This window comes from Xiphophorus maculatus, chromosome 12 (genome assembly GCF_002775205.1).
Source record: "Xiphophorus maculatus strain JP 163 A chromosome 12, X_maculatus-5.0-male, whole genome shotgun sequence".
Classification (NCBI taxonomy): Eukaryota; Metazoa; Chordata; class Actinopteri; order Cyprinodontiformes; family Poeciliidae; genus Xiphophorus; species Xiphophorus maculatus.
Genome location: NC_036454.1, coordinates 1,998,823 through 2,017,486, shown reverse-complemented (window position 1 = coordinate 2,017,486; position 18,664 = coordinate 1,998,823). Strand labels below are relative to the sequence as shown.

Genomic DNA, 18,664 nt, shown 5'->3' with positions numbered 1-18,664 from the left:
ACACATGCGGTTGCAGACTCAGATCGGTCGGATCAGAAGCTGCCGGTTGGTTCTGTAGATGTTGAGGTCGACCATCAGCCTCTGACTCTTCTTACTGGGGAAACTGGACCAGATCAGAACTTTGGTCCAGTTTCCTCTTCAGAAACGTTTTGATCTGATGTTGAGGTTTCATGATGAAACTCAGAGTTTCTCCATGTAACTGATCGTGATGCTCTTAGCCAACATTCATTCTCAATGAAATAATTCAGCCTGGATTCTGGTCTAACATTACATCAATATTTTTATCATCAGGTTTGCTCTCATAATTAAGGAAGTTATGATCAGTGATTGCAAAGTTCTTCCTCGTTAATGAATTAAAAAGATTATTTATTGCTGGTTTTTCATTCATTGAACTTCTGATCATTTTCTATAACTTATTTTTGCATCGATCTGTTGAATCTAATCATTCTCTGATCAGCTGTGATCAATGGTCCAGAACGGAGCAGCGCCTGGATGAGTTTCTCTGATCTGAGACTTTCATCCTCTGGTCCTGGAAATGTTCTGCAGCTGGTAGAAGGCCCACTTTGGAACCGGCTTTATGTGGCTCTGAAGGTTCATCACTACACCCAGAGTTCATCTCTAGGTTTTGACTGAAAACATGTTGGGAAAAGTTTTGGTTTCAGCAGTAAGTCAGCATCAGACTCTTCTGATGTGTAAACAAAGATAAGTCATAATCCGTTGTCCTCCATGTTTCCTCAGATTACTGAGGAGCCGAGGGAATGGTGGGATAGTTCAAACATGAAGCGACCAGGAACCCGTTATCTTCCAGAACTGAAACCTACCTGGAGTTCCCAGAAGATGTCCAGACATGGCCAAGGTAAGGAAGGCTGAAACCCGATAACCTCTGAACACAAGAGCTGAAACATCCAGACTGGCCTGAAGCAGATCTGAAGACAGATTTCTCAAAGGTTTTATGGGCCGATGAGATGAGAGTGAACCTTGCTGGACCTGTGGATGGATCAGCGATGGGTACAGAGCTCCACTTCACATCAGATGCCTGCATGGTGGAGGCGGGGTTATGGTACGGGCTGCTGTTATTAAAGATGACTAGTTGGACCTTTTCGGGTTGAAGATCAACTCAAAATCAACTCCCAAACCTACAGTCAGTTTTTAGAGGACTGTTTGTTCAAGCAGTGGTTCAGGAAAAAGACTCCTTGATTCTTATGCAGGATGATGATCCATAACATGCATCAAAGTAATCAGCTATGTGGCCGACCAGTAAAGGCCTTAAACATGAAAGAATAATGAAGTTCCCTTTCACCAGACCTAAACCCCACTGAGACCCTGTGGTCCTTCTGAAACTGGAGATTTACGGTGATGGAAACCAGAAAATGTCTCTGAACTGGGAGGCTGTGGTTGCTGCTGCACCAAACGCTGATCGGCAACAGATCGTCAACAGATCGGCAACAGATCGTCAACAGATCGGCAACAGATCAGCAACTGATCGGCAACAGATCGTCAACAGATCATCAACAGATCGGCAACAGATCGTCAACAGATCAGCAACTGATCGGCAACAGATCGGCAACAGATCGGCAACAGATCAGCAACTGATCGGCAACAGATCAGCAACAGATCGTCAACAGATCAGCAACTGATCGGCAACAGATCAGCAACAGATCGGCAACTGATCGGCAACAGATCGGCAACTGATCGGCAACAGATCGGCAACAGATCGTCAACAGATCGTCAACAGATCGGCAACAGATCAGCAACTGATCGGCAACAGATCGGCAACAGATCAGCAACTGATCGGCAACAGATCAGCAACAGATCGTCAACAGATCAGCAACTGATCGGCAACAGATCAGCAACAGATCGGCAACTGATCGGCAACAGATCGGCAACTGATCGGCAACAGATCGGCAACAGATCGTCAACAGATCGTCAACAGATCGGCAACAGATCAGCAACAGATCGGCAACAGATCAGCAACAGATCGGCAACTGATCGGCAACAGATCGGCAACAGATCGGCAACTGATCGGCAACAGATCGGCAACAGATCGTCAACAGATCGGCAACAGATCAGCAACTGATCGGCAACAGATCGGCAACAGATCAGCAACTGATCGGCAACAGATCGGCAACAGACAGGATCTATGAATGGAAGGTTTATCACTGAGAAGACGGGAGGCGACACTGATTTATTAAATGTCTGAAATGTTTATTCAGCAGTTTTGAGTTCTATGTTTATTATTCTCACTATAACGGATGACAAAGTGAGATGGGAAGATTTTCAGTTTTAATTCAGTTGGATAATAATTCTGCACAATAATAGTTAATCAGACACAGATATTATCCTAAAACAACCAAAATCTCATTTTTACAGGTGTGAGATTTTATTACAGAGAGAACTGTAGTTGTTCAGTTTTATTAGATTCAGGACCTTTGATCTTTCTGTAGCATGTTTAAAGCTCCGCCCCCCGTGGGAGGATCCAGTCTGATATAAACTAGACTCAACACGCAGCGGGTCAGTCGCTTCTTCACCAGCATCATCATCATTGGTTCCAGTCAGACTCTCATCTGGACTCTCCAGTTTCCAGGTCAGTTAAAGTTAAAGCAGCTCTGAAGGTTTTTACATGACAACATTCATCAGGTCGTCACTTTCCTCTTCTTCTTCTGCAGCATGATGGCAGGATGGAGGCAGACATGGAGACTCCTGGTCATCTTCAGCCTCCTCATCCTCACCAACCAGTCTGGTATGAAAAGTTTATAGTCAGAATGACCTCTGACTTCTTGCTATCTGCAGCAGAGAGCTGATGGAGCCTCTGACCTGTGTTCATGTTTCAGAGATGAGAGGAGAAGCTGAACCTCAGAGGAACGTCGCAGGAAGAGCTGCACATCTCCTCACCAAGGTAGGAGGAGCTAACGCTGGCTAACATCATTCAGTCAGGTAGGCGGAGCTAACGCTAGCTATAGTCATTCAGTCAGGTAGGAGGAGCTAATGCTAGCTATAGTCATTCAGTCAGGTAGGAGGAGCTAATGCTTGCTATAGTCATTCAGTAAGGTAGGAGGAGCTAACGCTGGCTAACATCATTCAGTCAGGTAGGAGGAGCTAATGCTAGCTATAGTCATTCAGTCAGGTAGGCGGAGCTAATGCTACACTGTTATCCTTTGCTGTATTTTCTACAGCTAAATACCACAAAATGCCCAGTAAAACTACCATAAGACATCTTTACAAGTAGTTACTGTAGTTTGCATTGCATTATGGGTATAGTACATAGTATTACAGTAACTTACTGTATGTTTTGAATTTGCAGTAATTTACTGTTTACACATTACAGTAGTGGTACTGTACTTATAATATACAGTAAGAATTATATTTGATTCCCAACGGTCATCATACACTGTTAGCCTTTGCTGTATTTTTTACAGTTAAATACCACAAAATGCCCAGTAAAACTACCATAAATAGGGTGACCATATTTTCAGTTGGGAAAACCAGGACACGTTGTATCGAGGGGGGAGGGGGGGGGTCTGAAAGCGGGGAAACTCTTTTGTAAATAGTAGGTAAACATACATTTGCGCTTTCGTATGTTGTTGGCTACTGACAGCCACGCTATCTATCTTCTGATTAAGAACAGGGCTGCCCGCACTGACGCGGCTCAGGGATTACGTCACACGCAGGGCCGTGCGCAGTGCCCTAGTGCCTGTAAATATAATGGTCCAATGAAGGTAATTTAAAAAACAGGACATTTCCTCACTTTCTAAAAAAAACCCGGGACGCCCGGGACAGGACGTGAAATACGGACATGTCCCGGGAAATACGGACGTTTGGTCACCATACCATAAGACATCTTTACAAGTAGTTACTGTAGTTTGCATTGCATTATGGGTAAAGTACATAGTATTACAGTAACTTACTGTATGTTTTGAAGTTGCAGTAATTTACTGTTTACACATTACAGTAGTGGTACTGTACTTATAATATACAGTAAGAATTATATTTGATTTCCAACCGTCATCATAGCTGCTTCATCGTGGTTCCCTGTTTCTGTATTTTTACTCCTTTAGTAGTTAACATATTTTTAAGGCAGAAAGAGAGCATGTACTTTTGTTTTTTTCACATCCTAGCTAACATTAATATGCAGTTTATCTAGCTACGTCATCAAGCGTGGCTTCGCTTCCAACTGTTTTCTGATGACGTTTGTTTTAAACTCCGAAGCTTTTCTCTCCAAGTGCAGCTCTGTCTCCGTGCTGTGGGCTCACACTGCTTCAGCTCTTCAAGACAGGTAAGAAACCACTTCTTAGAAAACTGTTTGAAGCCAAAACCTAGTCTGGAAATGTACATTTTAGATGGAGTTAACGTAGCTTATAGCATCATGCTATCATGCTATAACTTAGCATTATAGCATGAGCTGGTTTGTGCTGGTTAGCCTGGTAAAATAACGTTACCTTTACGTTACTAACTCTGGTGTTTTATATAACTGGCATATTGCAACGTTATAAGTTACGTGTCTGTAAATGAGGTGAAAGAAAGGAAAATATGATGGTGTTATTTTTTGAGCTGGTTCGGAGTTAACATTAGCTAAGGTGCTAATTTTACCGCTGAAGGTTTTAGCTTGACTTTTGCCGCTTAATCTTCCTTGGGCGGCTTTGGGTTGAGATGAGCTCAGTGCTGAGTGTCTGTTAGCATTGTTGCTACATCCTTTGTATTTATATAACCTTAACTGATAATTGATCCCCCCCCCCATTTGTTTAAACCATGATCTTGCAAATGTTAAAAGTGCAGATTAGCTACGTAGGTCAGCAAGGATGAATTTCTAACATTGTTCTTTTTTTTCTTTTCTTCAGATGACCTTTTTTTTTAACTCCCAAGCTTTTTCCCTCCAAGTGGCTGTGCAGTTCTGTCCTGCTGACTGCTAACATAGCTTCATCTCTTCAAAAGACAAGACAACAGGTAAAAAGCTCTTCAAACATATTTGAAGCCACAAAATAGTCTGGAAATGTAGAGGAGCAGCTAACCTAATCTATAACTTTGAGCTTGCTACAGCTGGTTAGCCTGCTAAAGTACCATTACATCTCCAACATAGTGTATAAGAGTCTGTAAATGAGGACAAAGGTGAAAAACATTAAAGTAGTTTCTGTTATTTTTTGAGTTGGTTCAGCCACAGTGGCAGGTGGACAAAAAAGTTAATTTCCAACCCTGGTTACATATAAGGACTGTTCACATGTTTAAACCATGCTCCTGTAAATTTAAAGTTAAGTCAGTACTAACAGGTGCAACTATGTACAGGTGTAAATTCTGCAGCATTTGTACTTCAGAATTTACAGAATTTTGTAGTCATGTGAAGAAACATCAACACACAGCTAATTATCGGTTTGCATGTGGAATAGAGCAATGTCCTGCTTCCTTCAGAACATTTTCTGCATTCAGGTCCCACATGTGTGGCACTAGGAAAGTGAGGCATGAAACTAGCCCCCCCACATTTTGTTTTTGGTGATGATCACAGCCTAGCGTTAGAATTTATTAGAGTTAACAATGTTTATTAGAGTTAATGTTTATTAGATTTAACAATGTTTTGGTTTCGCCATCGGAGGGCGCTCAGTACCACATACAACAGCGGGTGACGCTCTGGCAGGCTGTAGGAGTCCGCCATTGCAGAGAGGACAGCTTGTTGCAGCGGATGTTGTGAGCGCTACTGTAACCGCTGTATTTTCTTTTTTACAGGTAAGCTGAGTATTAGAATGTATAGCTCGTAACGCCAGTAGCCTCCGATGGGTACGGAATGACACAACAAAGGCGCTTCAGTATAGCTGCATTACTGAGCTAGATATAAAGCAGGAGTTAGCACCAGGCTAAAGTAGCGAGGCTAACGGCTCACGCTTGGCTCGCGCTTATGTGGGCTCGGTGGGTCGGCTTAATAGGGCCGCAACATGTGTTTTAAACTTATGTATGGTTTGAGTTCAGTTGAGTTAATGAAAGTATGTTGGATGTAGATGTACAGTGATGTCAGTGATGTCAGTAGAGAGCATGTGTATTTGTTGTAGTACCACATACAACAGCGGGTGACGCTCTGGCAGGCTGTAGGAGTCCGCCATTGCAGAGAGGACAGCTTGTTGCAGCGGATGTTGTGAGCGCTACTGTAACCGCTGTATTTTCTTTTTTACAGTTTAAACTGAATAAATATGCTGCACGAGGAGTGACTCGGCCCATCATTTCCTGCTGTGTAACATATTTTGGCGAGCCAGCCAGGAGGTGGCGCTAGTGAATCAACACCATCACCAACCACCTTCCTTCACAAGAGACGAACCAGAAAGAAAAAAAGATGGAAGCAGCACAGCTTCTGCGCGATCGAGTGAGTGCAACCTTGTGGCAGTTGGAAAGAGAGCATCTCGTGGACGTCTGCAGGCGACTGAAGTGTTCCGGCCTGGACAGCGGAGAGCCTCAAAGTAAAACCAAAAGGACACTCATCAGATTGGCAGAGGACATGTTTGATGAGATAGAGAAAAGTGAAGAAGGGGATCAAGTGGAACAGTTTTATAAAGAAACAACCACGTATATCCAGAGACTAAGTAAAGTAATGTGTCAGTCCGAAGAGGAATCCTCATTTAAAAAGTCTGTGTCACAGATAGACCTTGAGGACACTATTCCATGCACCCCTTCAGTCCAGGCAACAGATTATCCACTCAAAACCCGACCAGAGCCAAAACAAGCTCTGCAGGAGGTAACATTGAGGAGGGAGTTTAAAATCTCTGGGCAGATTGGAGAGAGTGGGCAGAAGGATAAGCTGTCCTACCTCAGTTTAGTACGCCAGATCGAAAATGGGATTGAAAAAGGACACTCCGAGGTTGAAGTAGTTGAAGCAGTAATTAGGGCCATCAGCCCAGGAATGCCCCTAAGAGACATGTTGGAGATAAAACGTGGGTTAACCCTTAGCAAACTGCTCACCATACTAAAGGGACACTACCGGGTCGATAGCCCCACTGAACTTTACCATCAGCTTCTCAACATCTCCCAAGAACCCAAAGAAACTGCCCTAAATTTTGTATTTCGTGCTATCGAGCTCAAAGAAAAACTTCTCTGGAAAGCAGCAAATGAGGAGACCGATGAACTGTACAGCAGAACCACAATTCAGCGTAAGTTTCTCCGCTCCATTGAAACTGGGCTACTCAGTGACTCCATTAAGTATCAGTTGCTGCCTTTCCTAAGTAATATGACCATAACAGATGAAGAACTGATTGAGAAAGTTAACGAAGCTTCAAAACTAGAAAATGAAAGATTGGAGAAACGAAGAAGGTCCACTGCAGTCAAGATTCCCAAGGTACAAGAGCTCCAAACAGCGTGCCAGACAGCCCTGACATCTGTTCAAAGCCACCCGAAACCCAAAGAATCCCCCATTACAGTGGCTGTGAAAACAGTTAAAAATAAAGAGACTAAAACAGACCCACAGCAGATCATAGAAGAACTTCGCAAAGAAATGAAAGAGATGTTTGTGGCTGCTATGGAAACCAGTTCCCACACCATGGCACCAAAACAAAGACAAAAAGGCTGTAAGAAGTGCAGAGAAGAGGGAAAAGGAGACAACTGTATGCACTGTTTCAAATGTGGGCGGGAGGGCCACTACTCTCGTGGATGCCGAGCACCGAGACCGTTGATGGGAAACGAGGAAGGGCTACTGAGGTGGGACCAGCAGTAGTCCAGGATCCACGGTCCCATAATGAGCAGTCAAGCCCACCACCATCCTCCAATGAAATACCAGTTGCTGCCTTATCAGCTGTAACTGAAGTTCATTATCTACCCCCTCAACGCAAGTCAAGGTTAGTAAGCCTGGTGGGAAACCGCTGTACTGTTAACTGTTTTATGGACAACCATCCAGTCAAAGTATTGTGGGATTCAGGGGCACAGTCCAGCATTGTAAATGAAAACTGGCGGCAGAACCACCTTCCCCACACAGTTGTCAGACCGGTGTCAGAACTGTTAGATAATGAGACACTCACAGTGTTTGCTGCAAATGACACAACCATCCCCTACACTGGCTGGATAGAAGTCAGCTTCAGACTAAACAGTGATTGCTTCCCAACCAGTGAGTTGCAAGTGCCAATATTGGTAGCCAGTGACCCAGCCGTGGCCAGTGATCCCATCATTGGCTACAATGTTATTGAGGCGGTTGTCAACAGAAGAGAAGTAAAGACCAAAGGTGGAAGAAAACAACTTGCACACTATGTAAGTAAAGCATTTGAAATAACTGTACAAACTGCACATAATGTTGTCAGACTGGTGCAGAACAGCAAAAAAGACTCAGAGGCAGGTGTGGTAAGGACGGGAGTAAAGAGAGTGCCTTTGAGAGCAAACCAAGTTACCACAGTCTATGCACGGGCACATGTTAGTCCACATGCTCTGGGTCAAGACATGTTTTTTTTAGCTGACATGGTTGACTCACCACCAGAGGGCGTCATGTTCAGTGACGTACTGGTGCAAATTCCAGACAGAAAAGTGCCATATGTGCCCATCCCAGTGACTAACACCACAGACCACACCATTTATTTAATGAGTCGTAAAGTGATCGGACGTCTTGAACCAATAAAGACTGTATATGCAGCAGACATCCAGACAAAAGTAAATGAGTGGACACAAGAGGAAAAACAGAGTTCAAAGTTAAAGTCACACATCCCGAATAACACACAGTCAGACAACATTCAACCGAGACCAAAGTCATGGGATCCACCAGTGGATCTTCAACACTTGACAGAAAGTCAACAAACAGCTGCGAAGATGATGTTGCGGGAAGAATGTGAGGCATTTGCATACGACCGTGATGATGTGGGCTGTATCCCTTCCCTGAAAATGCATATAACCCTTCATGACACAAGTCCTGTAAAGAAAACCTACATGTCGGTCCCAAAACCTCTCCACAATGAAGTAAAAGAGTATCTGCAGGATCTACTTAACAAAGGCTGGATCACACCATCAAGGTCTCCCTACTCATCACCGGTGGTGTGTGTCCGTAAGAAGGATGGTACTCTTCGGCTTTGTTGTGACTTCAGAGAGCTCAACCGCAAGTCAGTTCCGGACCGTCATCCAATACCAAGAATTCAGGACATGCTGGATGCACTGGGCGGGAGCTCCTGGTTTTCAGTGTTAGACCAAGGCAAGGCGTACCACCAGGGTTTTTTGGATGATGAGAGCCGCCCCTTAACCGCCTTCATCACACCCTGGGGGCTCTACCAATGGGTGCGCATTCCCTTTGGCCTGAGCTCCGCACCCGCTGAGTTCCAGAGGAGCATAGAACATTGCATGGCAGGTCTCAGAGACACTATTTGCCTTCCGTACCTGGACGACAACCTGGTGCACAGCAGCAATTTTGAAGAACACCTAGAGCACATCCGCCTTGTCCTCCAGCGTTACAGGGAGCATGGTGTTAAGCTGACTCCAAAGAAATGTGACCTGTTCAGGAGAAGTGTCAAGTTTTTGGGCAAGCTAGTTACAGGCCAGGGTTACACAATGGACCCAGCAGAGCTGGCCCCGGTGATGGCCTTAAAGGAAAAAACACCTGCAACTGTCGGAGAGGTACGTCAAATGCTTGGTTTTCTCTCTTATTATAGGCCTTTCATCGCCAACTTCTCCCGCATAGCCCATCCACTCTATAGCCTGCTTAGTCCTCCATCCTCTGAGAACTCTGTTTCAGTCCCAGGTGACAAGACTAGGAAGGGGGTGAAGAAAAGTAGAGGCCACTTACCTTCACGGTCACCCATTCAATGGACTAGCGCCCACCAAGAGACATTGAGCCAGCTCATAGATGCACTTACCAGACCTCCTGTCCTTGGGTACCCCGACTTTACAGAGCCCTTTGTGTTACATTGTGATGCATCTCAAGTTGGGTTAGGTGCAGTCTTATACCAGCGACAGCAAGGCAAGATGAGAGTTATAGCATATGGTTCCCGCACCTTGAGTCCAGCAGAGAAAAAGTACCACCTGCACTCTGGCAAATTAGAGTTTTTGGCAATGAAGTGGGCCATATGTGAACGTTTCCGAGATTATCTGTACCATGCACCATCATTTGTGGTGTACACAGATAATAACCCGCTAACATATGTGCTCACTACGGCAAAGCTCAATGCCACAGGTCACAGATGGGTCGCAGAGCTGGCCAGCTATAACTTCACCATCCGCTACCGTCCAGGCAAAACCAACACCGACGCTGATGGCCTGTCGCGAATGCCGTTGGACATTGACAGTTACATGAAGAGCTGTACAGCTGAAGTGGGACAGGAAGCCATAAGCGCATCTATGGAGTCTGTGGTGGTGGAGCAGAGTTACCCGTGTCAAGGCATTGGTGTTATCCAGGTTAGTGCTCTGAAGCTGATCAAAGATTCTAACACCAATCAGCCTCTTACACCAGACAAGATCCGCACCGCCCAGGAAGCAGATGAGGTCTTGTCAAGAGTGCTCTGGTACAAGTCACAGGGTAGGAGACCAAGTAGGATCGAGGTGAAGTCTGAGGTTCCTGCAGTAACTACATTACTCAGGCAGTGGTTGAAGCTCCACGTCGACCAACATGGTATCCTGCACCGCAAAACAGCTCACCGAGAGCAGCTATTGGTCCCTAAAGCCTATCATCCCCTGGTTTTCAAAGAGCTCCATAAAGACATGGGCCATTTAGGGGTGGAAAGAACACTTGCCCTGATCAGAGACAGGTTTTACTGGCCGCAGATGGCAAAAGACATTGAACACTTTGTTACGAAAGAATGCGAGTGTCTCAAGAAGAAGAAGCCGAGTAAGCAGAACTGTGCTCCTCTGACCTCGATCCAGTCAACTTACCCGTTCCAACTGGTATCCATAGACTTCCTCCACCTGGAAAAGTGCAAGCATGGCTATGAATATATACTAGTTGTCATGGATCACTTCACGAGGTTCGCCCAAGCTTACCCGACAAAGAACAAAGCAGCTAAAACTGTCGCTGACAAGCTGTTCAATGACTTTGCACTCAAGTTTGGCTTCCCGACCAGACTTCACCATGACATGGGTAAAGAATTTGACAACAAGCTCATGGCACGGTTGAAAGAACTCTCAGGTATCCAGGGTTCTCATACGACACCCTACCATCCACAGGGTAATGGACAGGTGGAGAGATTCAACCGTACCCTGTTGTCCATGTTACGAACCCTGGAGGACAAGGAGAAGGAGGATTGGAAAGAGTCATTGGCTAAGGTTGTCCATGCGTACAACTGTACGAAGGGCGAGGCAACAGGCTACGCCCCATATTACCTCATCTTCGGACGTTCCCCCCGCCTGCCTATCGATCTGCTCTTCAATCTGAGAAAAGATGAAACTCATGTGGACTATGATGACTATGTTAGCTGCTGGAAGAAGAGAATGCAGGAGGCTTACACAGTAGCTTCCAAGACGGCTACCAAGGAAGCTGCTCGAGGGAAAGCATACTATGATAGGAGAGTGAAAGGGAGAGATCTTCAGCCTGGTGACAGAGTCCTCCTCCGAAACCTCACTCCCAGAGGTGGACCTGCGAAGATCCAATCTTATTGGGAGAACCAGATCTACAAAGTGATGGAGAGAAAGGCAGATGATAGCCCGGTGTATCGAATCTGCCCTGAAACTGGTCGAGGGAGAGACAAGGTGGTGCACAGGAACCTCCTACTGCCCTGCGACTTCCTACCACTTGAAAAGCCATCAACACAGACTGTTCAGCCCCGAAAAGATGCTTCGACTGTTACAAAGAAAAAGCTGAGACGTCCACGTGTAGAGCAACATCTAGGAAATAGTGACACATCAGATGATGACCACAGCGGCACGTACCAGTGGTACTTCCGAGATGTTCCAGGAAGACGGCGGCAGACTCCACTCAACCCTTTGGCGGAGCCGTTCCAGCCTGAAACAAGTCTTCACGTTCAAGAAGAGGATGTGCCACTACAGAGCGAAGAGGATGTGCCACTACAGAGCGAAGAGGACGTGCCACTACAGAGCGAAGAGGATGTGCCACTACAGAGCGAAGAGGATGTGCCACTACAGAGCGAAGAGGACGGCCCTGACATTGACCTTGGGAGGTCAGAGAGCGGTGAGGCAGTGATTGACATTTCAGCTGCCAACAAAGGTGAGACTGACTCTGTGAGACAGCGACCCCATAGACAAAGTCAAAAACCGCTTGTACTGAGTTATGACACTTTAGGTCAGCCGACTTTGGTTCAGAGGGACTGCAAGGTGACTAAGACTCAGGTTATTGAGAGTAATGCCTTCTGGAGACCATGGGCTGTGGGTCTGTGTCAAGTTTATAGTTGAGTGTACTGTGCAACCAGAAATGTCAGGAGACATTTAATTTTGTGGGGGAGAGTGTGGCACTAGGAAAGTGAGGCATGAAACTAGCCCCCCCACATTTTGTTTTTGGTGATGATCACAGCCTAGCGTTAGAATTTATTAGAGTTAACAATGTTTATTAGAGTTAATGTTTATTAGATTTAACAATGTTTTGGTTTCGCCATCGGAGGGCGCTCAGTACCACATACAACAGCGGGTGACGCTCTGGCAGGCTGTAGGAGTCCGCCATTGCAGAGAGGACAGCTTGTTGCAGCGGATGTTGTGAGCGCTACTGTAACCGCTGTATTTTCTTTTTTACAGGTAAGCTGAGTATTAGAATGTATAGCTCGTAACGCCAGTAGCCTCCGATGGGTACGGAATGACACAACAAAGGCGCTTCAGTATAGCTGCATTACTGAGCTAGATATAAAGCAGGAGTTAGCACCAGGCTAAAGTAGCGAGGCTAACGGCTCACGCTTGGCTCGCGCTTATGTGGGCTCGGTGGGTCGGCTTAATAGGGCCGCAACATGTGTTTTAAACTTATGTATGGTTTGAGTTCAGTTGAGTCAATGAAAGTATGTTGGATGTAGATGTACAGTGATGTCAGTAGAGAGCATGTGTATTTGTTGTAGTACCACATACAACAGCGGGTGACGCTCTGGCAGGCTGTAGGAGTCCGCCATTGCAGAGAGGACAGCTTGTTGCAGCGGATGTTGTGAGCGCTACTGTAACCGCTGTATTTTCTTTTTTACAGTTTAAACTGAATAAATATGCTGCACGAGGAGTGACTCGGCCCATCATTTCCTGCTGTGTAACATATGCACAGGAGTCACCGCCATTGCAGAAGTCAGACTGAACACTTGTGGAATGTAATGCTTTAAAAAATGCATTTAGCCCCACAAACTGTCATTCACATCCGCTGTTTCAGAGTGGTAGCAGGATGTAGGGGTAAAGTCTAGTCTAGTCTCTGGGATGAGGTTCTCAAAAACCTGTTGTAATCTGGGTGAACTGGCCCTTTAAATATAAATTACTACCAGTAATTCATATTTAAGAGAGTATTCCTTTTATGTTTTAAAGGTATCTTCCACCAAGATGTCTGTTGAAATGGAAATGACCTTCCCCACTACACCAAGGGTAATCATGCTTGGTAAGAGGAATATTTTCTATCACTATAATTTTTTCGTAGCAATGTATGTAATTGTTATGGTAGTCTGTACTTTTACTCACTAGCGTTAGCCTGACAAGGGTTTGTCTATTTTAGGAAATAGCTCGATGTCTGCAACCCGGTGGATGGTCAGTATGGAGGAGAAGGTATTTTTCCAGCCTGAGCAACTGCATGACTTTGCCAGCATCCTTGCTGTCGTTTTTGGGTCATATTCTGTCTTCAATCTGGAGTATCAGGAGTCGGCATCCACCACGCTGGAGATGATACAACGGTAAGTACTCTACACCAAGCCATTTATGAATTAAATTTAATGACAGTTTGACTGATGATGAAGAACCATAGCTGATTGCTGTATTGTACGTCTTCATTAAAAAATACAATTAATCTATTTTATTTCTGTTAAAAGATTCTTTGTGAGGATCAATCCAGATGTTGGTACCAAATGCACAGCCAAAGTCGATACAAGCCGCAAGACGGGAAGTCTTGTCAAGAGGAAAGTAGTCAGTGTCAACTCCCAGATCACCACCTTCTTCCAACAACTTGCTGAATTTGAATGGAGGACTTCCAACTAGGTAAGTATTTTACCAAATGTAAATGTTTATTATTTTGTTGTCTTTTCCTCCTATCTTGCATGCTCTGACTTTACTTTAGCCTTTTTAATATGATTTTAATGATTATTTATAAATGCCATGTGATTCCTACACAATAGCCCTTTAGAGTAGCCTGCATCTTTTCTGTGTCCGTGGTAAAAAGTGGATGTCGCTGCATCTCTTAATAAATCACAGAAATGTATAAGTGTGTAGTCGTTTAAGTGTGGTGTATTTTTATACTATGCAGTTTTCAGTTTATTAGGCACACCTTTGCAGTAATCCGTCAGCACCAACAAAATGACTAAAAAGATTGTTGTACTTCATCGTCCCCTTGGGGACATTTGTAGGACGCAATCTTTTGAATTACTGAAGACTGACTGACTGCTTTTGCCATAAACAATCCAAAAACCTGAAGTGAAGCCAGTCCTGCTCATTCTTTATGCAGCTTCTATTATCACTTCAGTCCAATTGATTTTTTTTAAACAAATTATCAACTTAATGCTGCTTTATGACAAAGATTTTATGCATGTGAACATTGTCACTTCAGCTTAATTTGTCAACTTCCTGTCGATTTGAAAACGTAGGTAACTTCCTGACCATCTCATGACCTCCCACATTGTCTGTCTTATTCTTTACAGTTCAGCTTCCACAAGATGGATCCCACTGATTTTGTTTGACGAATGGAATAAAAGTTCTTCTGATGTAGGAAATGTGTTCTATGGTTTTGTTGTTTTACAGCACATTATATTGTATTGTGACATTGTTTTTTATGACATTGCGAATATGTAAATGGATTTTATTTCTACAAATCTGCTGAAAATAAACACCTGTTATTATAACGTTGCAATATGCCTGATATATAAAACACCAGAGTTAGTAACGTAAAGGTAACGTTATTTTACCAGGCTAACCAGCAGTGTCCAGCACAAACCAGCTCATGCTATAATGCTAAGTTATAGCATGATGCTATAAGCTACGTTAACTCCATCTAAAATGTACATTTCCAGACTAGGTTTTGGCTTCAAACAGTTTTCTAAGAAGTGTTTTTTTACCTGTCTTGAAGAGCTGAAGCAGTGTGAGCCCACAGCACGGAGACAGAGCTGCACTTGGAGAGAAAAGCTTCGGAGTTTAAAACAAACGTCATCAGAAAACAGTCGGAAGCGAAGCCACTCTTGATGACGTAGCTAGATAAACTGCATATTAATGTTAGCTAGGATGTGAAAAAAACAAAAGTACATGCTCTCTTTCTGCCTTAAAAATATGTTAACCACTAAAGGAGTAAAAATACAGAAACAGGGAACCACGATGAAGCAGCTATGATGACGGTTGGAAATCAAATATAATTCTTACTGTATATTATCAGTACAGTACCACTACTGCAATGTGTAAACAGTAAATTACTGCAACTTCAAAACATACAGTAAGTTACTGTAATACTATGTACTTTACCCATAATGCAATGCAAACTACAGTAACTACTTGTAAAGATGTCTTATGGTATGGTGACCAAACGTCCGTATTTCCCGGGACATGTCCGTATTTCACGTCCTGTCCCGGGCGTCCCGGGTTTTTTTTAGAAAGTGAGGAAATGTCCTGTTTTTTAAATTACCTTCATTGGAACATTATATTTACAGGCACTAGGGCACTGCGCACGGCCCTGCGTGTGACGTAATCCCTGAGCCGCGTCAGTGCGGGCAGCCCTGTTCTTAATCAGAAGATAGATAGCGTGGCTGTCAGTAGCCAACAACATACGAAAGCGCAAATGTATGTTTACCTACTATTTACAAAAGAGTTTCCCCGCTTTCAGACCCCCCCCCCTCCCCCCTCGCTACAAGGTGTCCTGGTTTTCCCAACTGAAAATATGGTCACCCTATTTATGGTAGTTTTACTGGGCATTTTGTGGTATTTAACTGTAATAAATACAGCAAAGGCTAACAGTGATTATATTGTATTGTGACATTGTTTTTTATGACATTGCGAATATGTAAATGGATTTTATTTCTACAAATCTGCTGAAAATAAATACCTGTTATTCACAGTACTTGGACTAAAATTTCTTTTATGAAATTTTTCGGTTTATGGTAAAGTATTCTTATCTTAAAGAAATGTAAACTTTAATTTACAGTAAAACTCTGACATTATGTTGTGAAACAAGTTTACAGTAGACCAGCTTTACTATAAAATACAATTACTGTATTATACTAGAAACTACATTTACAGTAATGCAGTTATAACTGTAAAGCACACTCAGTAAAAATGAACTGTGAAATATCATAACAGTAAAGGTACTGTAGAATGGTAAAATTACAATAAAAGGTCTAACAGTGTAGCTATAGTCATTCAGTCAGGTGACCTCTGACCTTCTCTTCTGTAACAGCTGCTAAGATAGTTGCCACATTACAAAGCACCTGAATGTGTGTGCGTGTGTGTGGATGTGTGTGTAAATGTGTGTGTGTGGATGTGTGTGTAAATGTGTGTGTGTGGATGTGTGTATAAATGTGTGTGTGAATGTTTGGAGTCCTCTGGACTTGATGAAAAACTCCTCAGGCCGTTTACCAAGGACACTTCCTGCAATCCAGTATTCAAAATAAAAGCACTTTATTTACTTTTTCTATTTGCCTCATTCATTATTATGTCAGTTTTTACTATTTAGAAAAGAAAACAAACATTTTACATGTAGAGAATAATATTAATAAAACTTAATCTCAGAGTTTAAATTATAGAAACATGACGTGTAAACATGTTCTGTTTTTATCAGCTGTTCTTATTGTCTTATTGTTTTATATTAATCATGTTTCTGTATTTGTGTACAACATTTATAAAATATTAATAAAGTTTATTTACTGACTGTAAACCTGCTGTTACTGTCAAATTCCTGTAGGTGGCAGCAAATAAAGTTTCTGGTTTATTAAAAGAAATTTTTCTTTAACTTAAACAAAATAGACTTAAAAAGAACTTTAAAACAATATAACTTTATTTATTTTAATATATTAATGTAAATCCATAATGTTTTATCTTTTCCTGCACAACGACACGGTAAAAAATAAAAACCTGTTCAGTTTGTTCATGCAGCAAAATTCACAACAAATGAAGTTTTTACAAAAATAAATTTATTATAACCTGGTGAAAAACTTTACATGCACTTATTTTAAATAATCAGTAAAAATATGATTAAATTAAGATAAAAATAATCATTTTTATTTAAATGTTTTTGTGTATTTACCTGATGGTTTATCCCGTCCAGAACCGCAGCAGAACCTCCCTGTGTTCTGACCAAAGCTTGTTTGGTTTCCAGGTTCTGGACGCCTTCTTGGTTGGTTCTGACCAGCAGACGATGGCGGACCGGCTGCAAAGCGCTGCAGAGATCTCTCCCAGCTGCACACAGGAAGTTCTGGTTCCGACCCGCAGCACCGACCCATCAGACGGAAACACCGGGCAGGAAAACGGGTCGGAACCGCAGCAGCGTCTCCCGGTCAGCAGAAAGCTCCTCTGCAACCAGACAGTCTGTGAGTCAGAACCCGACCAGCAGAACCCTCAGATGGATCAAGCAGCGCATGAAGCCGACCCGGTTTCCAGAACCTCCAGAACCGCCCCGAGCCCAGATGGTCCCCTGGTAGAGTTTGACCAGCAGCAGATCGTCATGTTAGCAGACGATGAGGTGGTGAGAACAGCTGCAGCTTCTCTCTACCACAAACATCCAGCGGTCAGTTCGCTTCACGCCGTCCGTCCCCAGCACAGAGTCCGGCAGGTCAAAGGTCAGGCGGCGCCTCTGTCGGAACGCAGCAGCCTGGTTCTGGTGGGTCACGGAGCCAGAGAGCCTTCAGGAGAGATGAGGATATCAGGGTACAGCTACCGAGACGTGGCCAGGATCATTAAAGGTCCTCCAGGATCGGCCAGAAGATCCAAACCACTGCAGTGGTGGCCTGCGGCGTGGGATCGGACCGCCGCTTCCCACCAGCTCTGCTGCAGACGCTGCACGAAGCCGGCCTGGAGACGGAGCTGCACCTGTGGAAGACCGCCGTCCAGGTGGCGGAGACGGGAGACGTCCTGAGTCAGGATGGAGCGCGGTGGAGATCTGGAGATCACACCAAGAAGCTGGTTCTGACCGTCGGCCGGACCGGAGAGATCAGGAGGAGGGACGACCGCCGCCGCACCGGGAAGGAAGTTCCCACCAATCAGACGGCGCTGCTGGGCGACGGAGGAAACAAAAAGGGAAACGACAATAAGCATCTCGACAAAGAGGAACCAAAAGCTTCATTGATCCAGAAGTTTATAAGGAAATTCCTTCAGGTCTTGATAAAGCAACTAAATTCAAGGAAACTTTCAGGATCCTTGAAAGTTTGACGTGGGGATTCTTTCATCCAGGTCCACCAGAAATAAAACCACAAGAACTCTGTGAAAAAGATTCAGACCCATCAGTTTTTATCATTGGAGAACAAAAAACAAAGAAAGAAAATTCAAGACAGTTATTGAGTTTGAAGAAAGAGATAATAACAAAAAAAACAAAATTCTGAAAAAATGTTTTGCAATCCAAACAGGAAGTGACATCAGAAACATCATCCATCACTTTGCAAAGAATGAAAAGAATCAAGTCACACATCTGATGATCAATAACTGG

The 18,664-nt window shown here is 43.8% G+C and overlaps 1 protein-coding gene and 1 long non-coding RNA gene across 2 annotated transcripts; both read left to right on the top strand.

The window, feature by feature from the left end:
* The first annotated feature begins 789 nt into the window (after nucleotides 1-789).
* Nucleotides 790-18,423, top strand: LOC111610269. The gene is made up of 5 exons (XM_023343207.1): nucleotides 790-856; nucleotides 2,445-2,584; nucleotides 2,667-2,740; nucleotides 2,832-2,896; nucleotides 17,342-18,423. Exons 3-5 carry the CDS (start codon nucleotides 2,668-2,670, stop codon nucleotides 18,095-18,097), a joined length of 894 nt encoding a protein of 297 aa, XP_023198975.1. The 5' UTR covers nucleotides 790-856; nucleotides 2,445-2,584; nucleotide 2,667; the 3' UTR covers nucleotides 18,098-18,423.
* On the top strand, nucleotides 13,398-14,743 carry LOC111610270. Its single transcript, XR_002753559.1, has 4 exons — nucleotides 13,398-13,438; nucleotides 13,553-13,727; nucleotides 13,863-14,028; nucleotides 14,685-14,743. It is a non-coding gene; the product is annotated as an uncharacterized LOC111610270 (long non-coding RNA).
* Nucleotides 18,424-18,664: the final 241 nt, after the last annotated feature.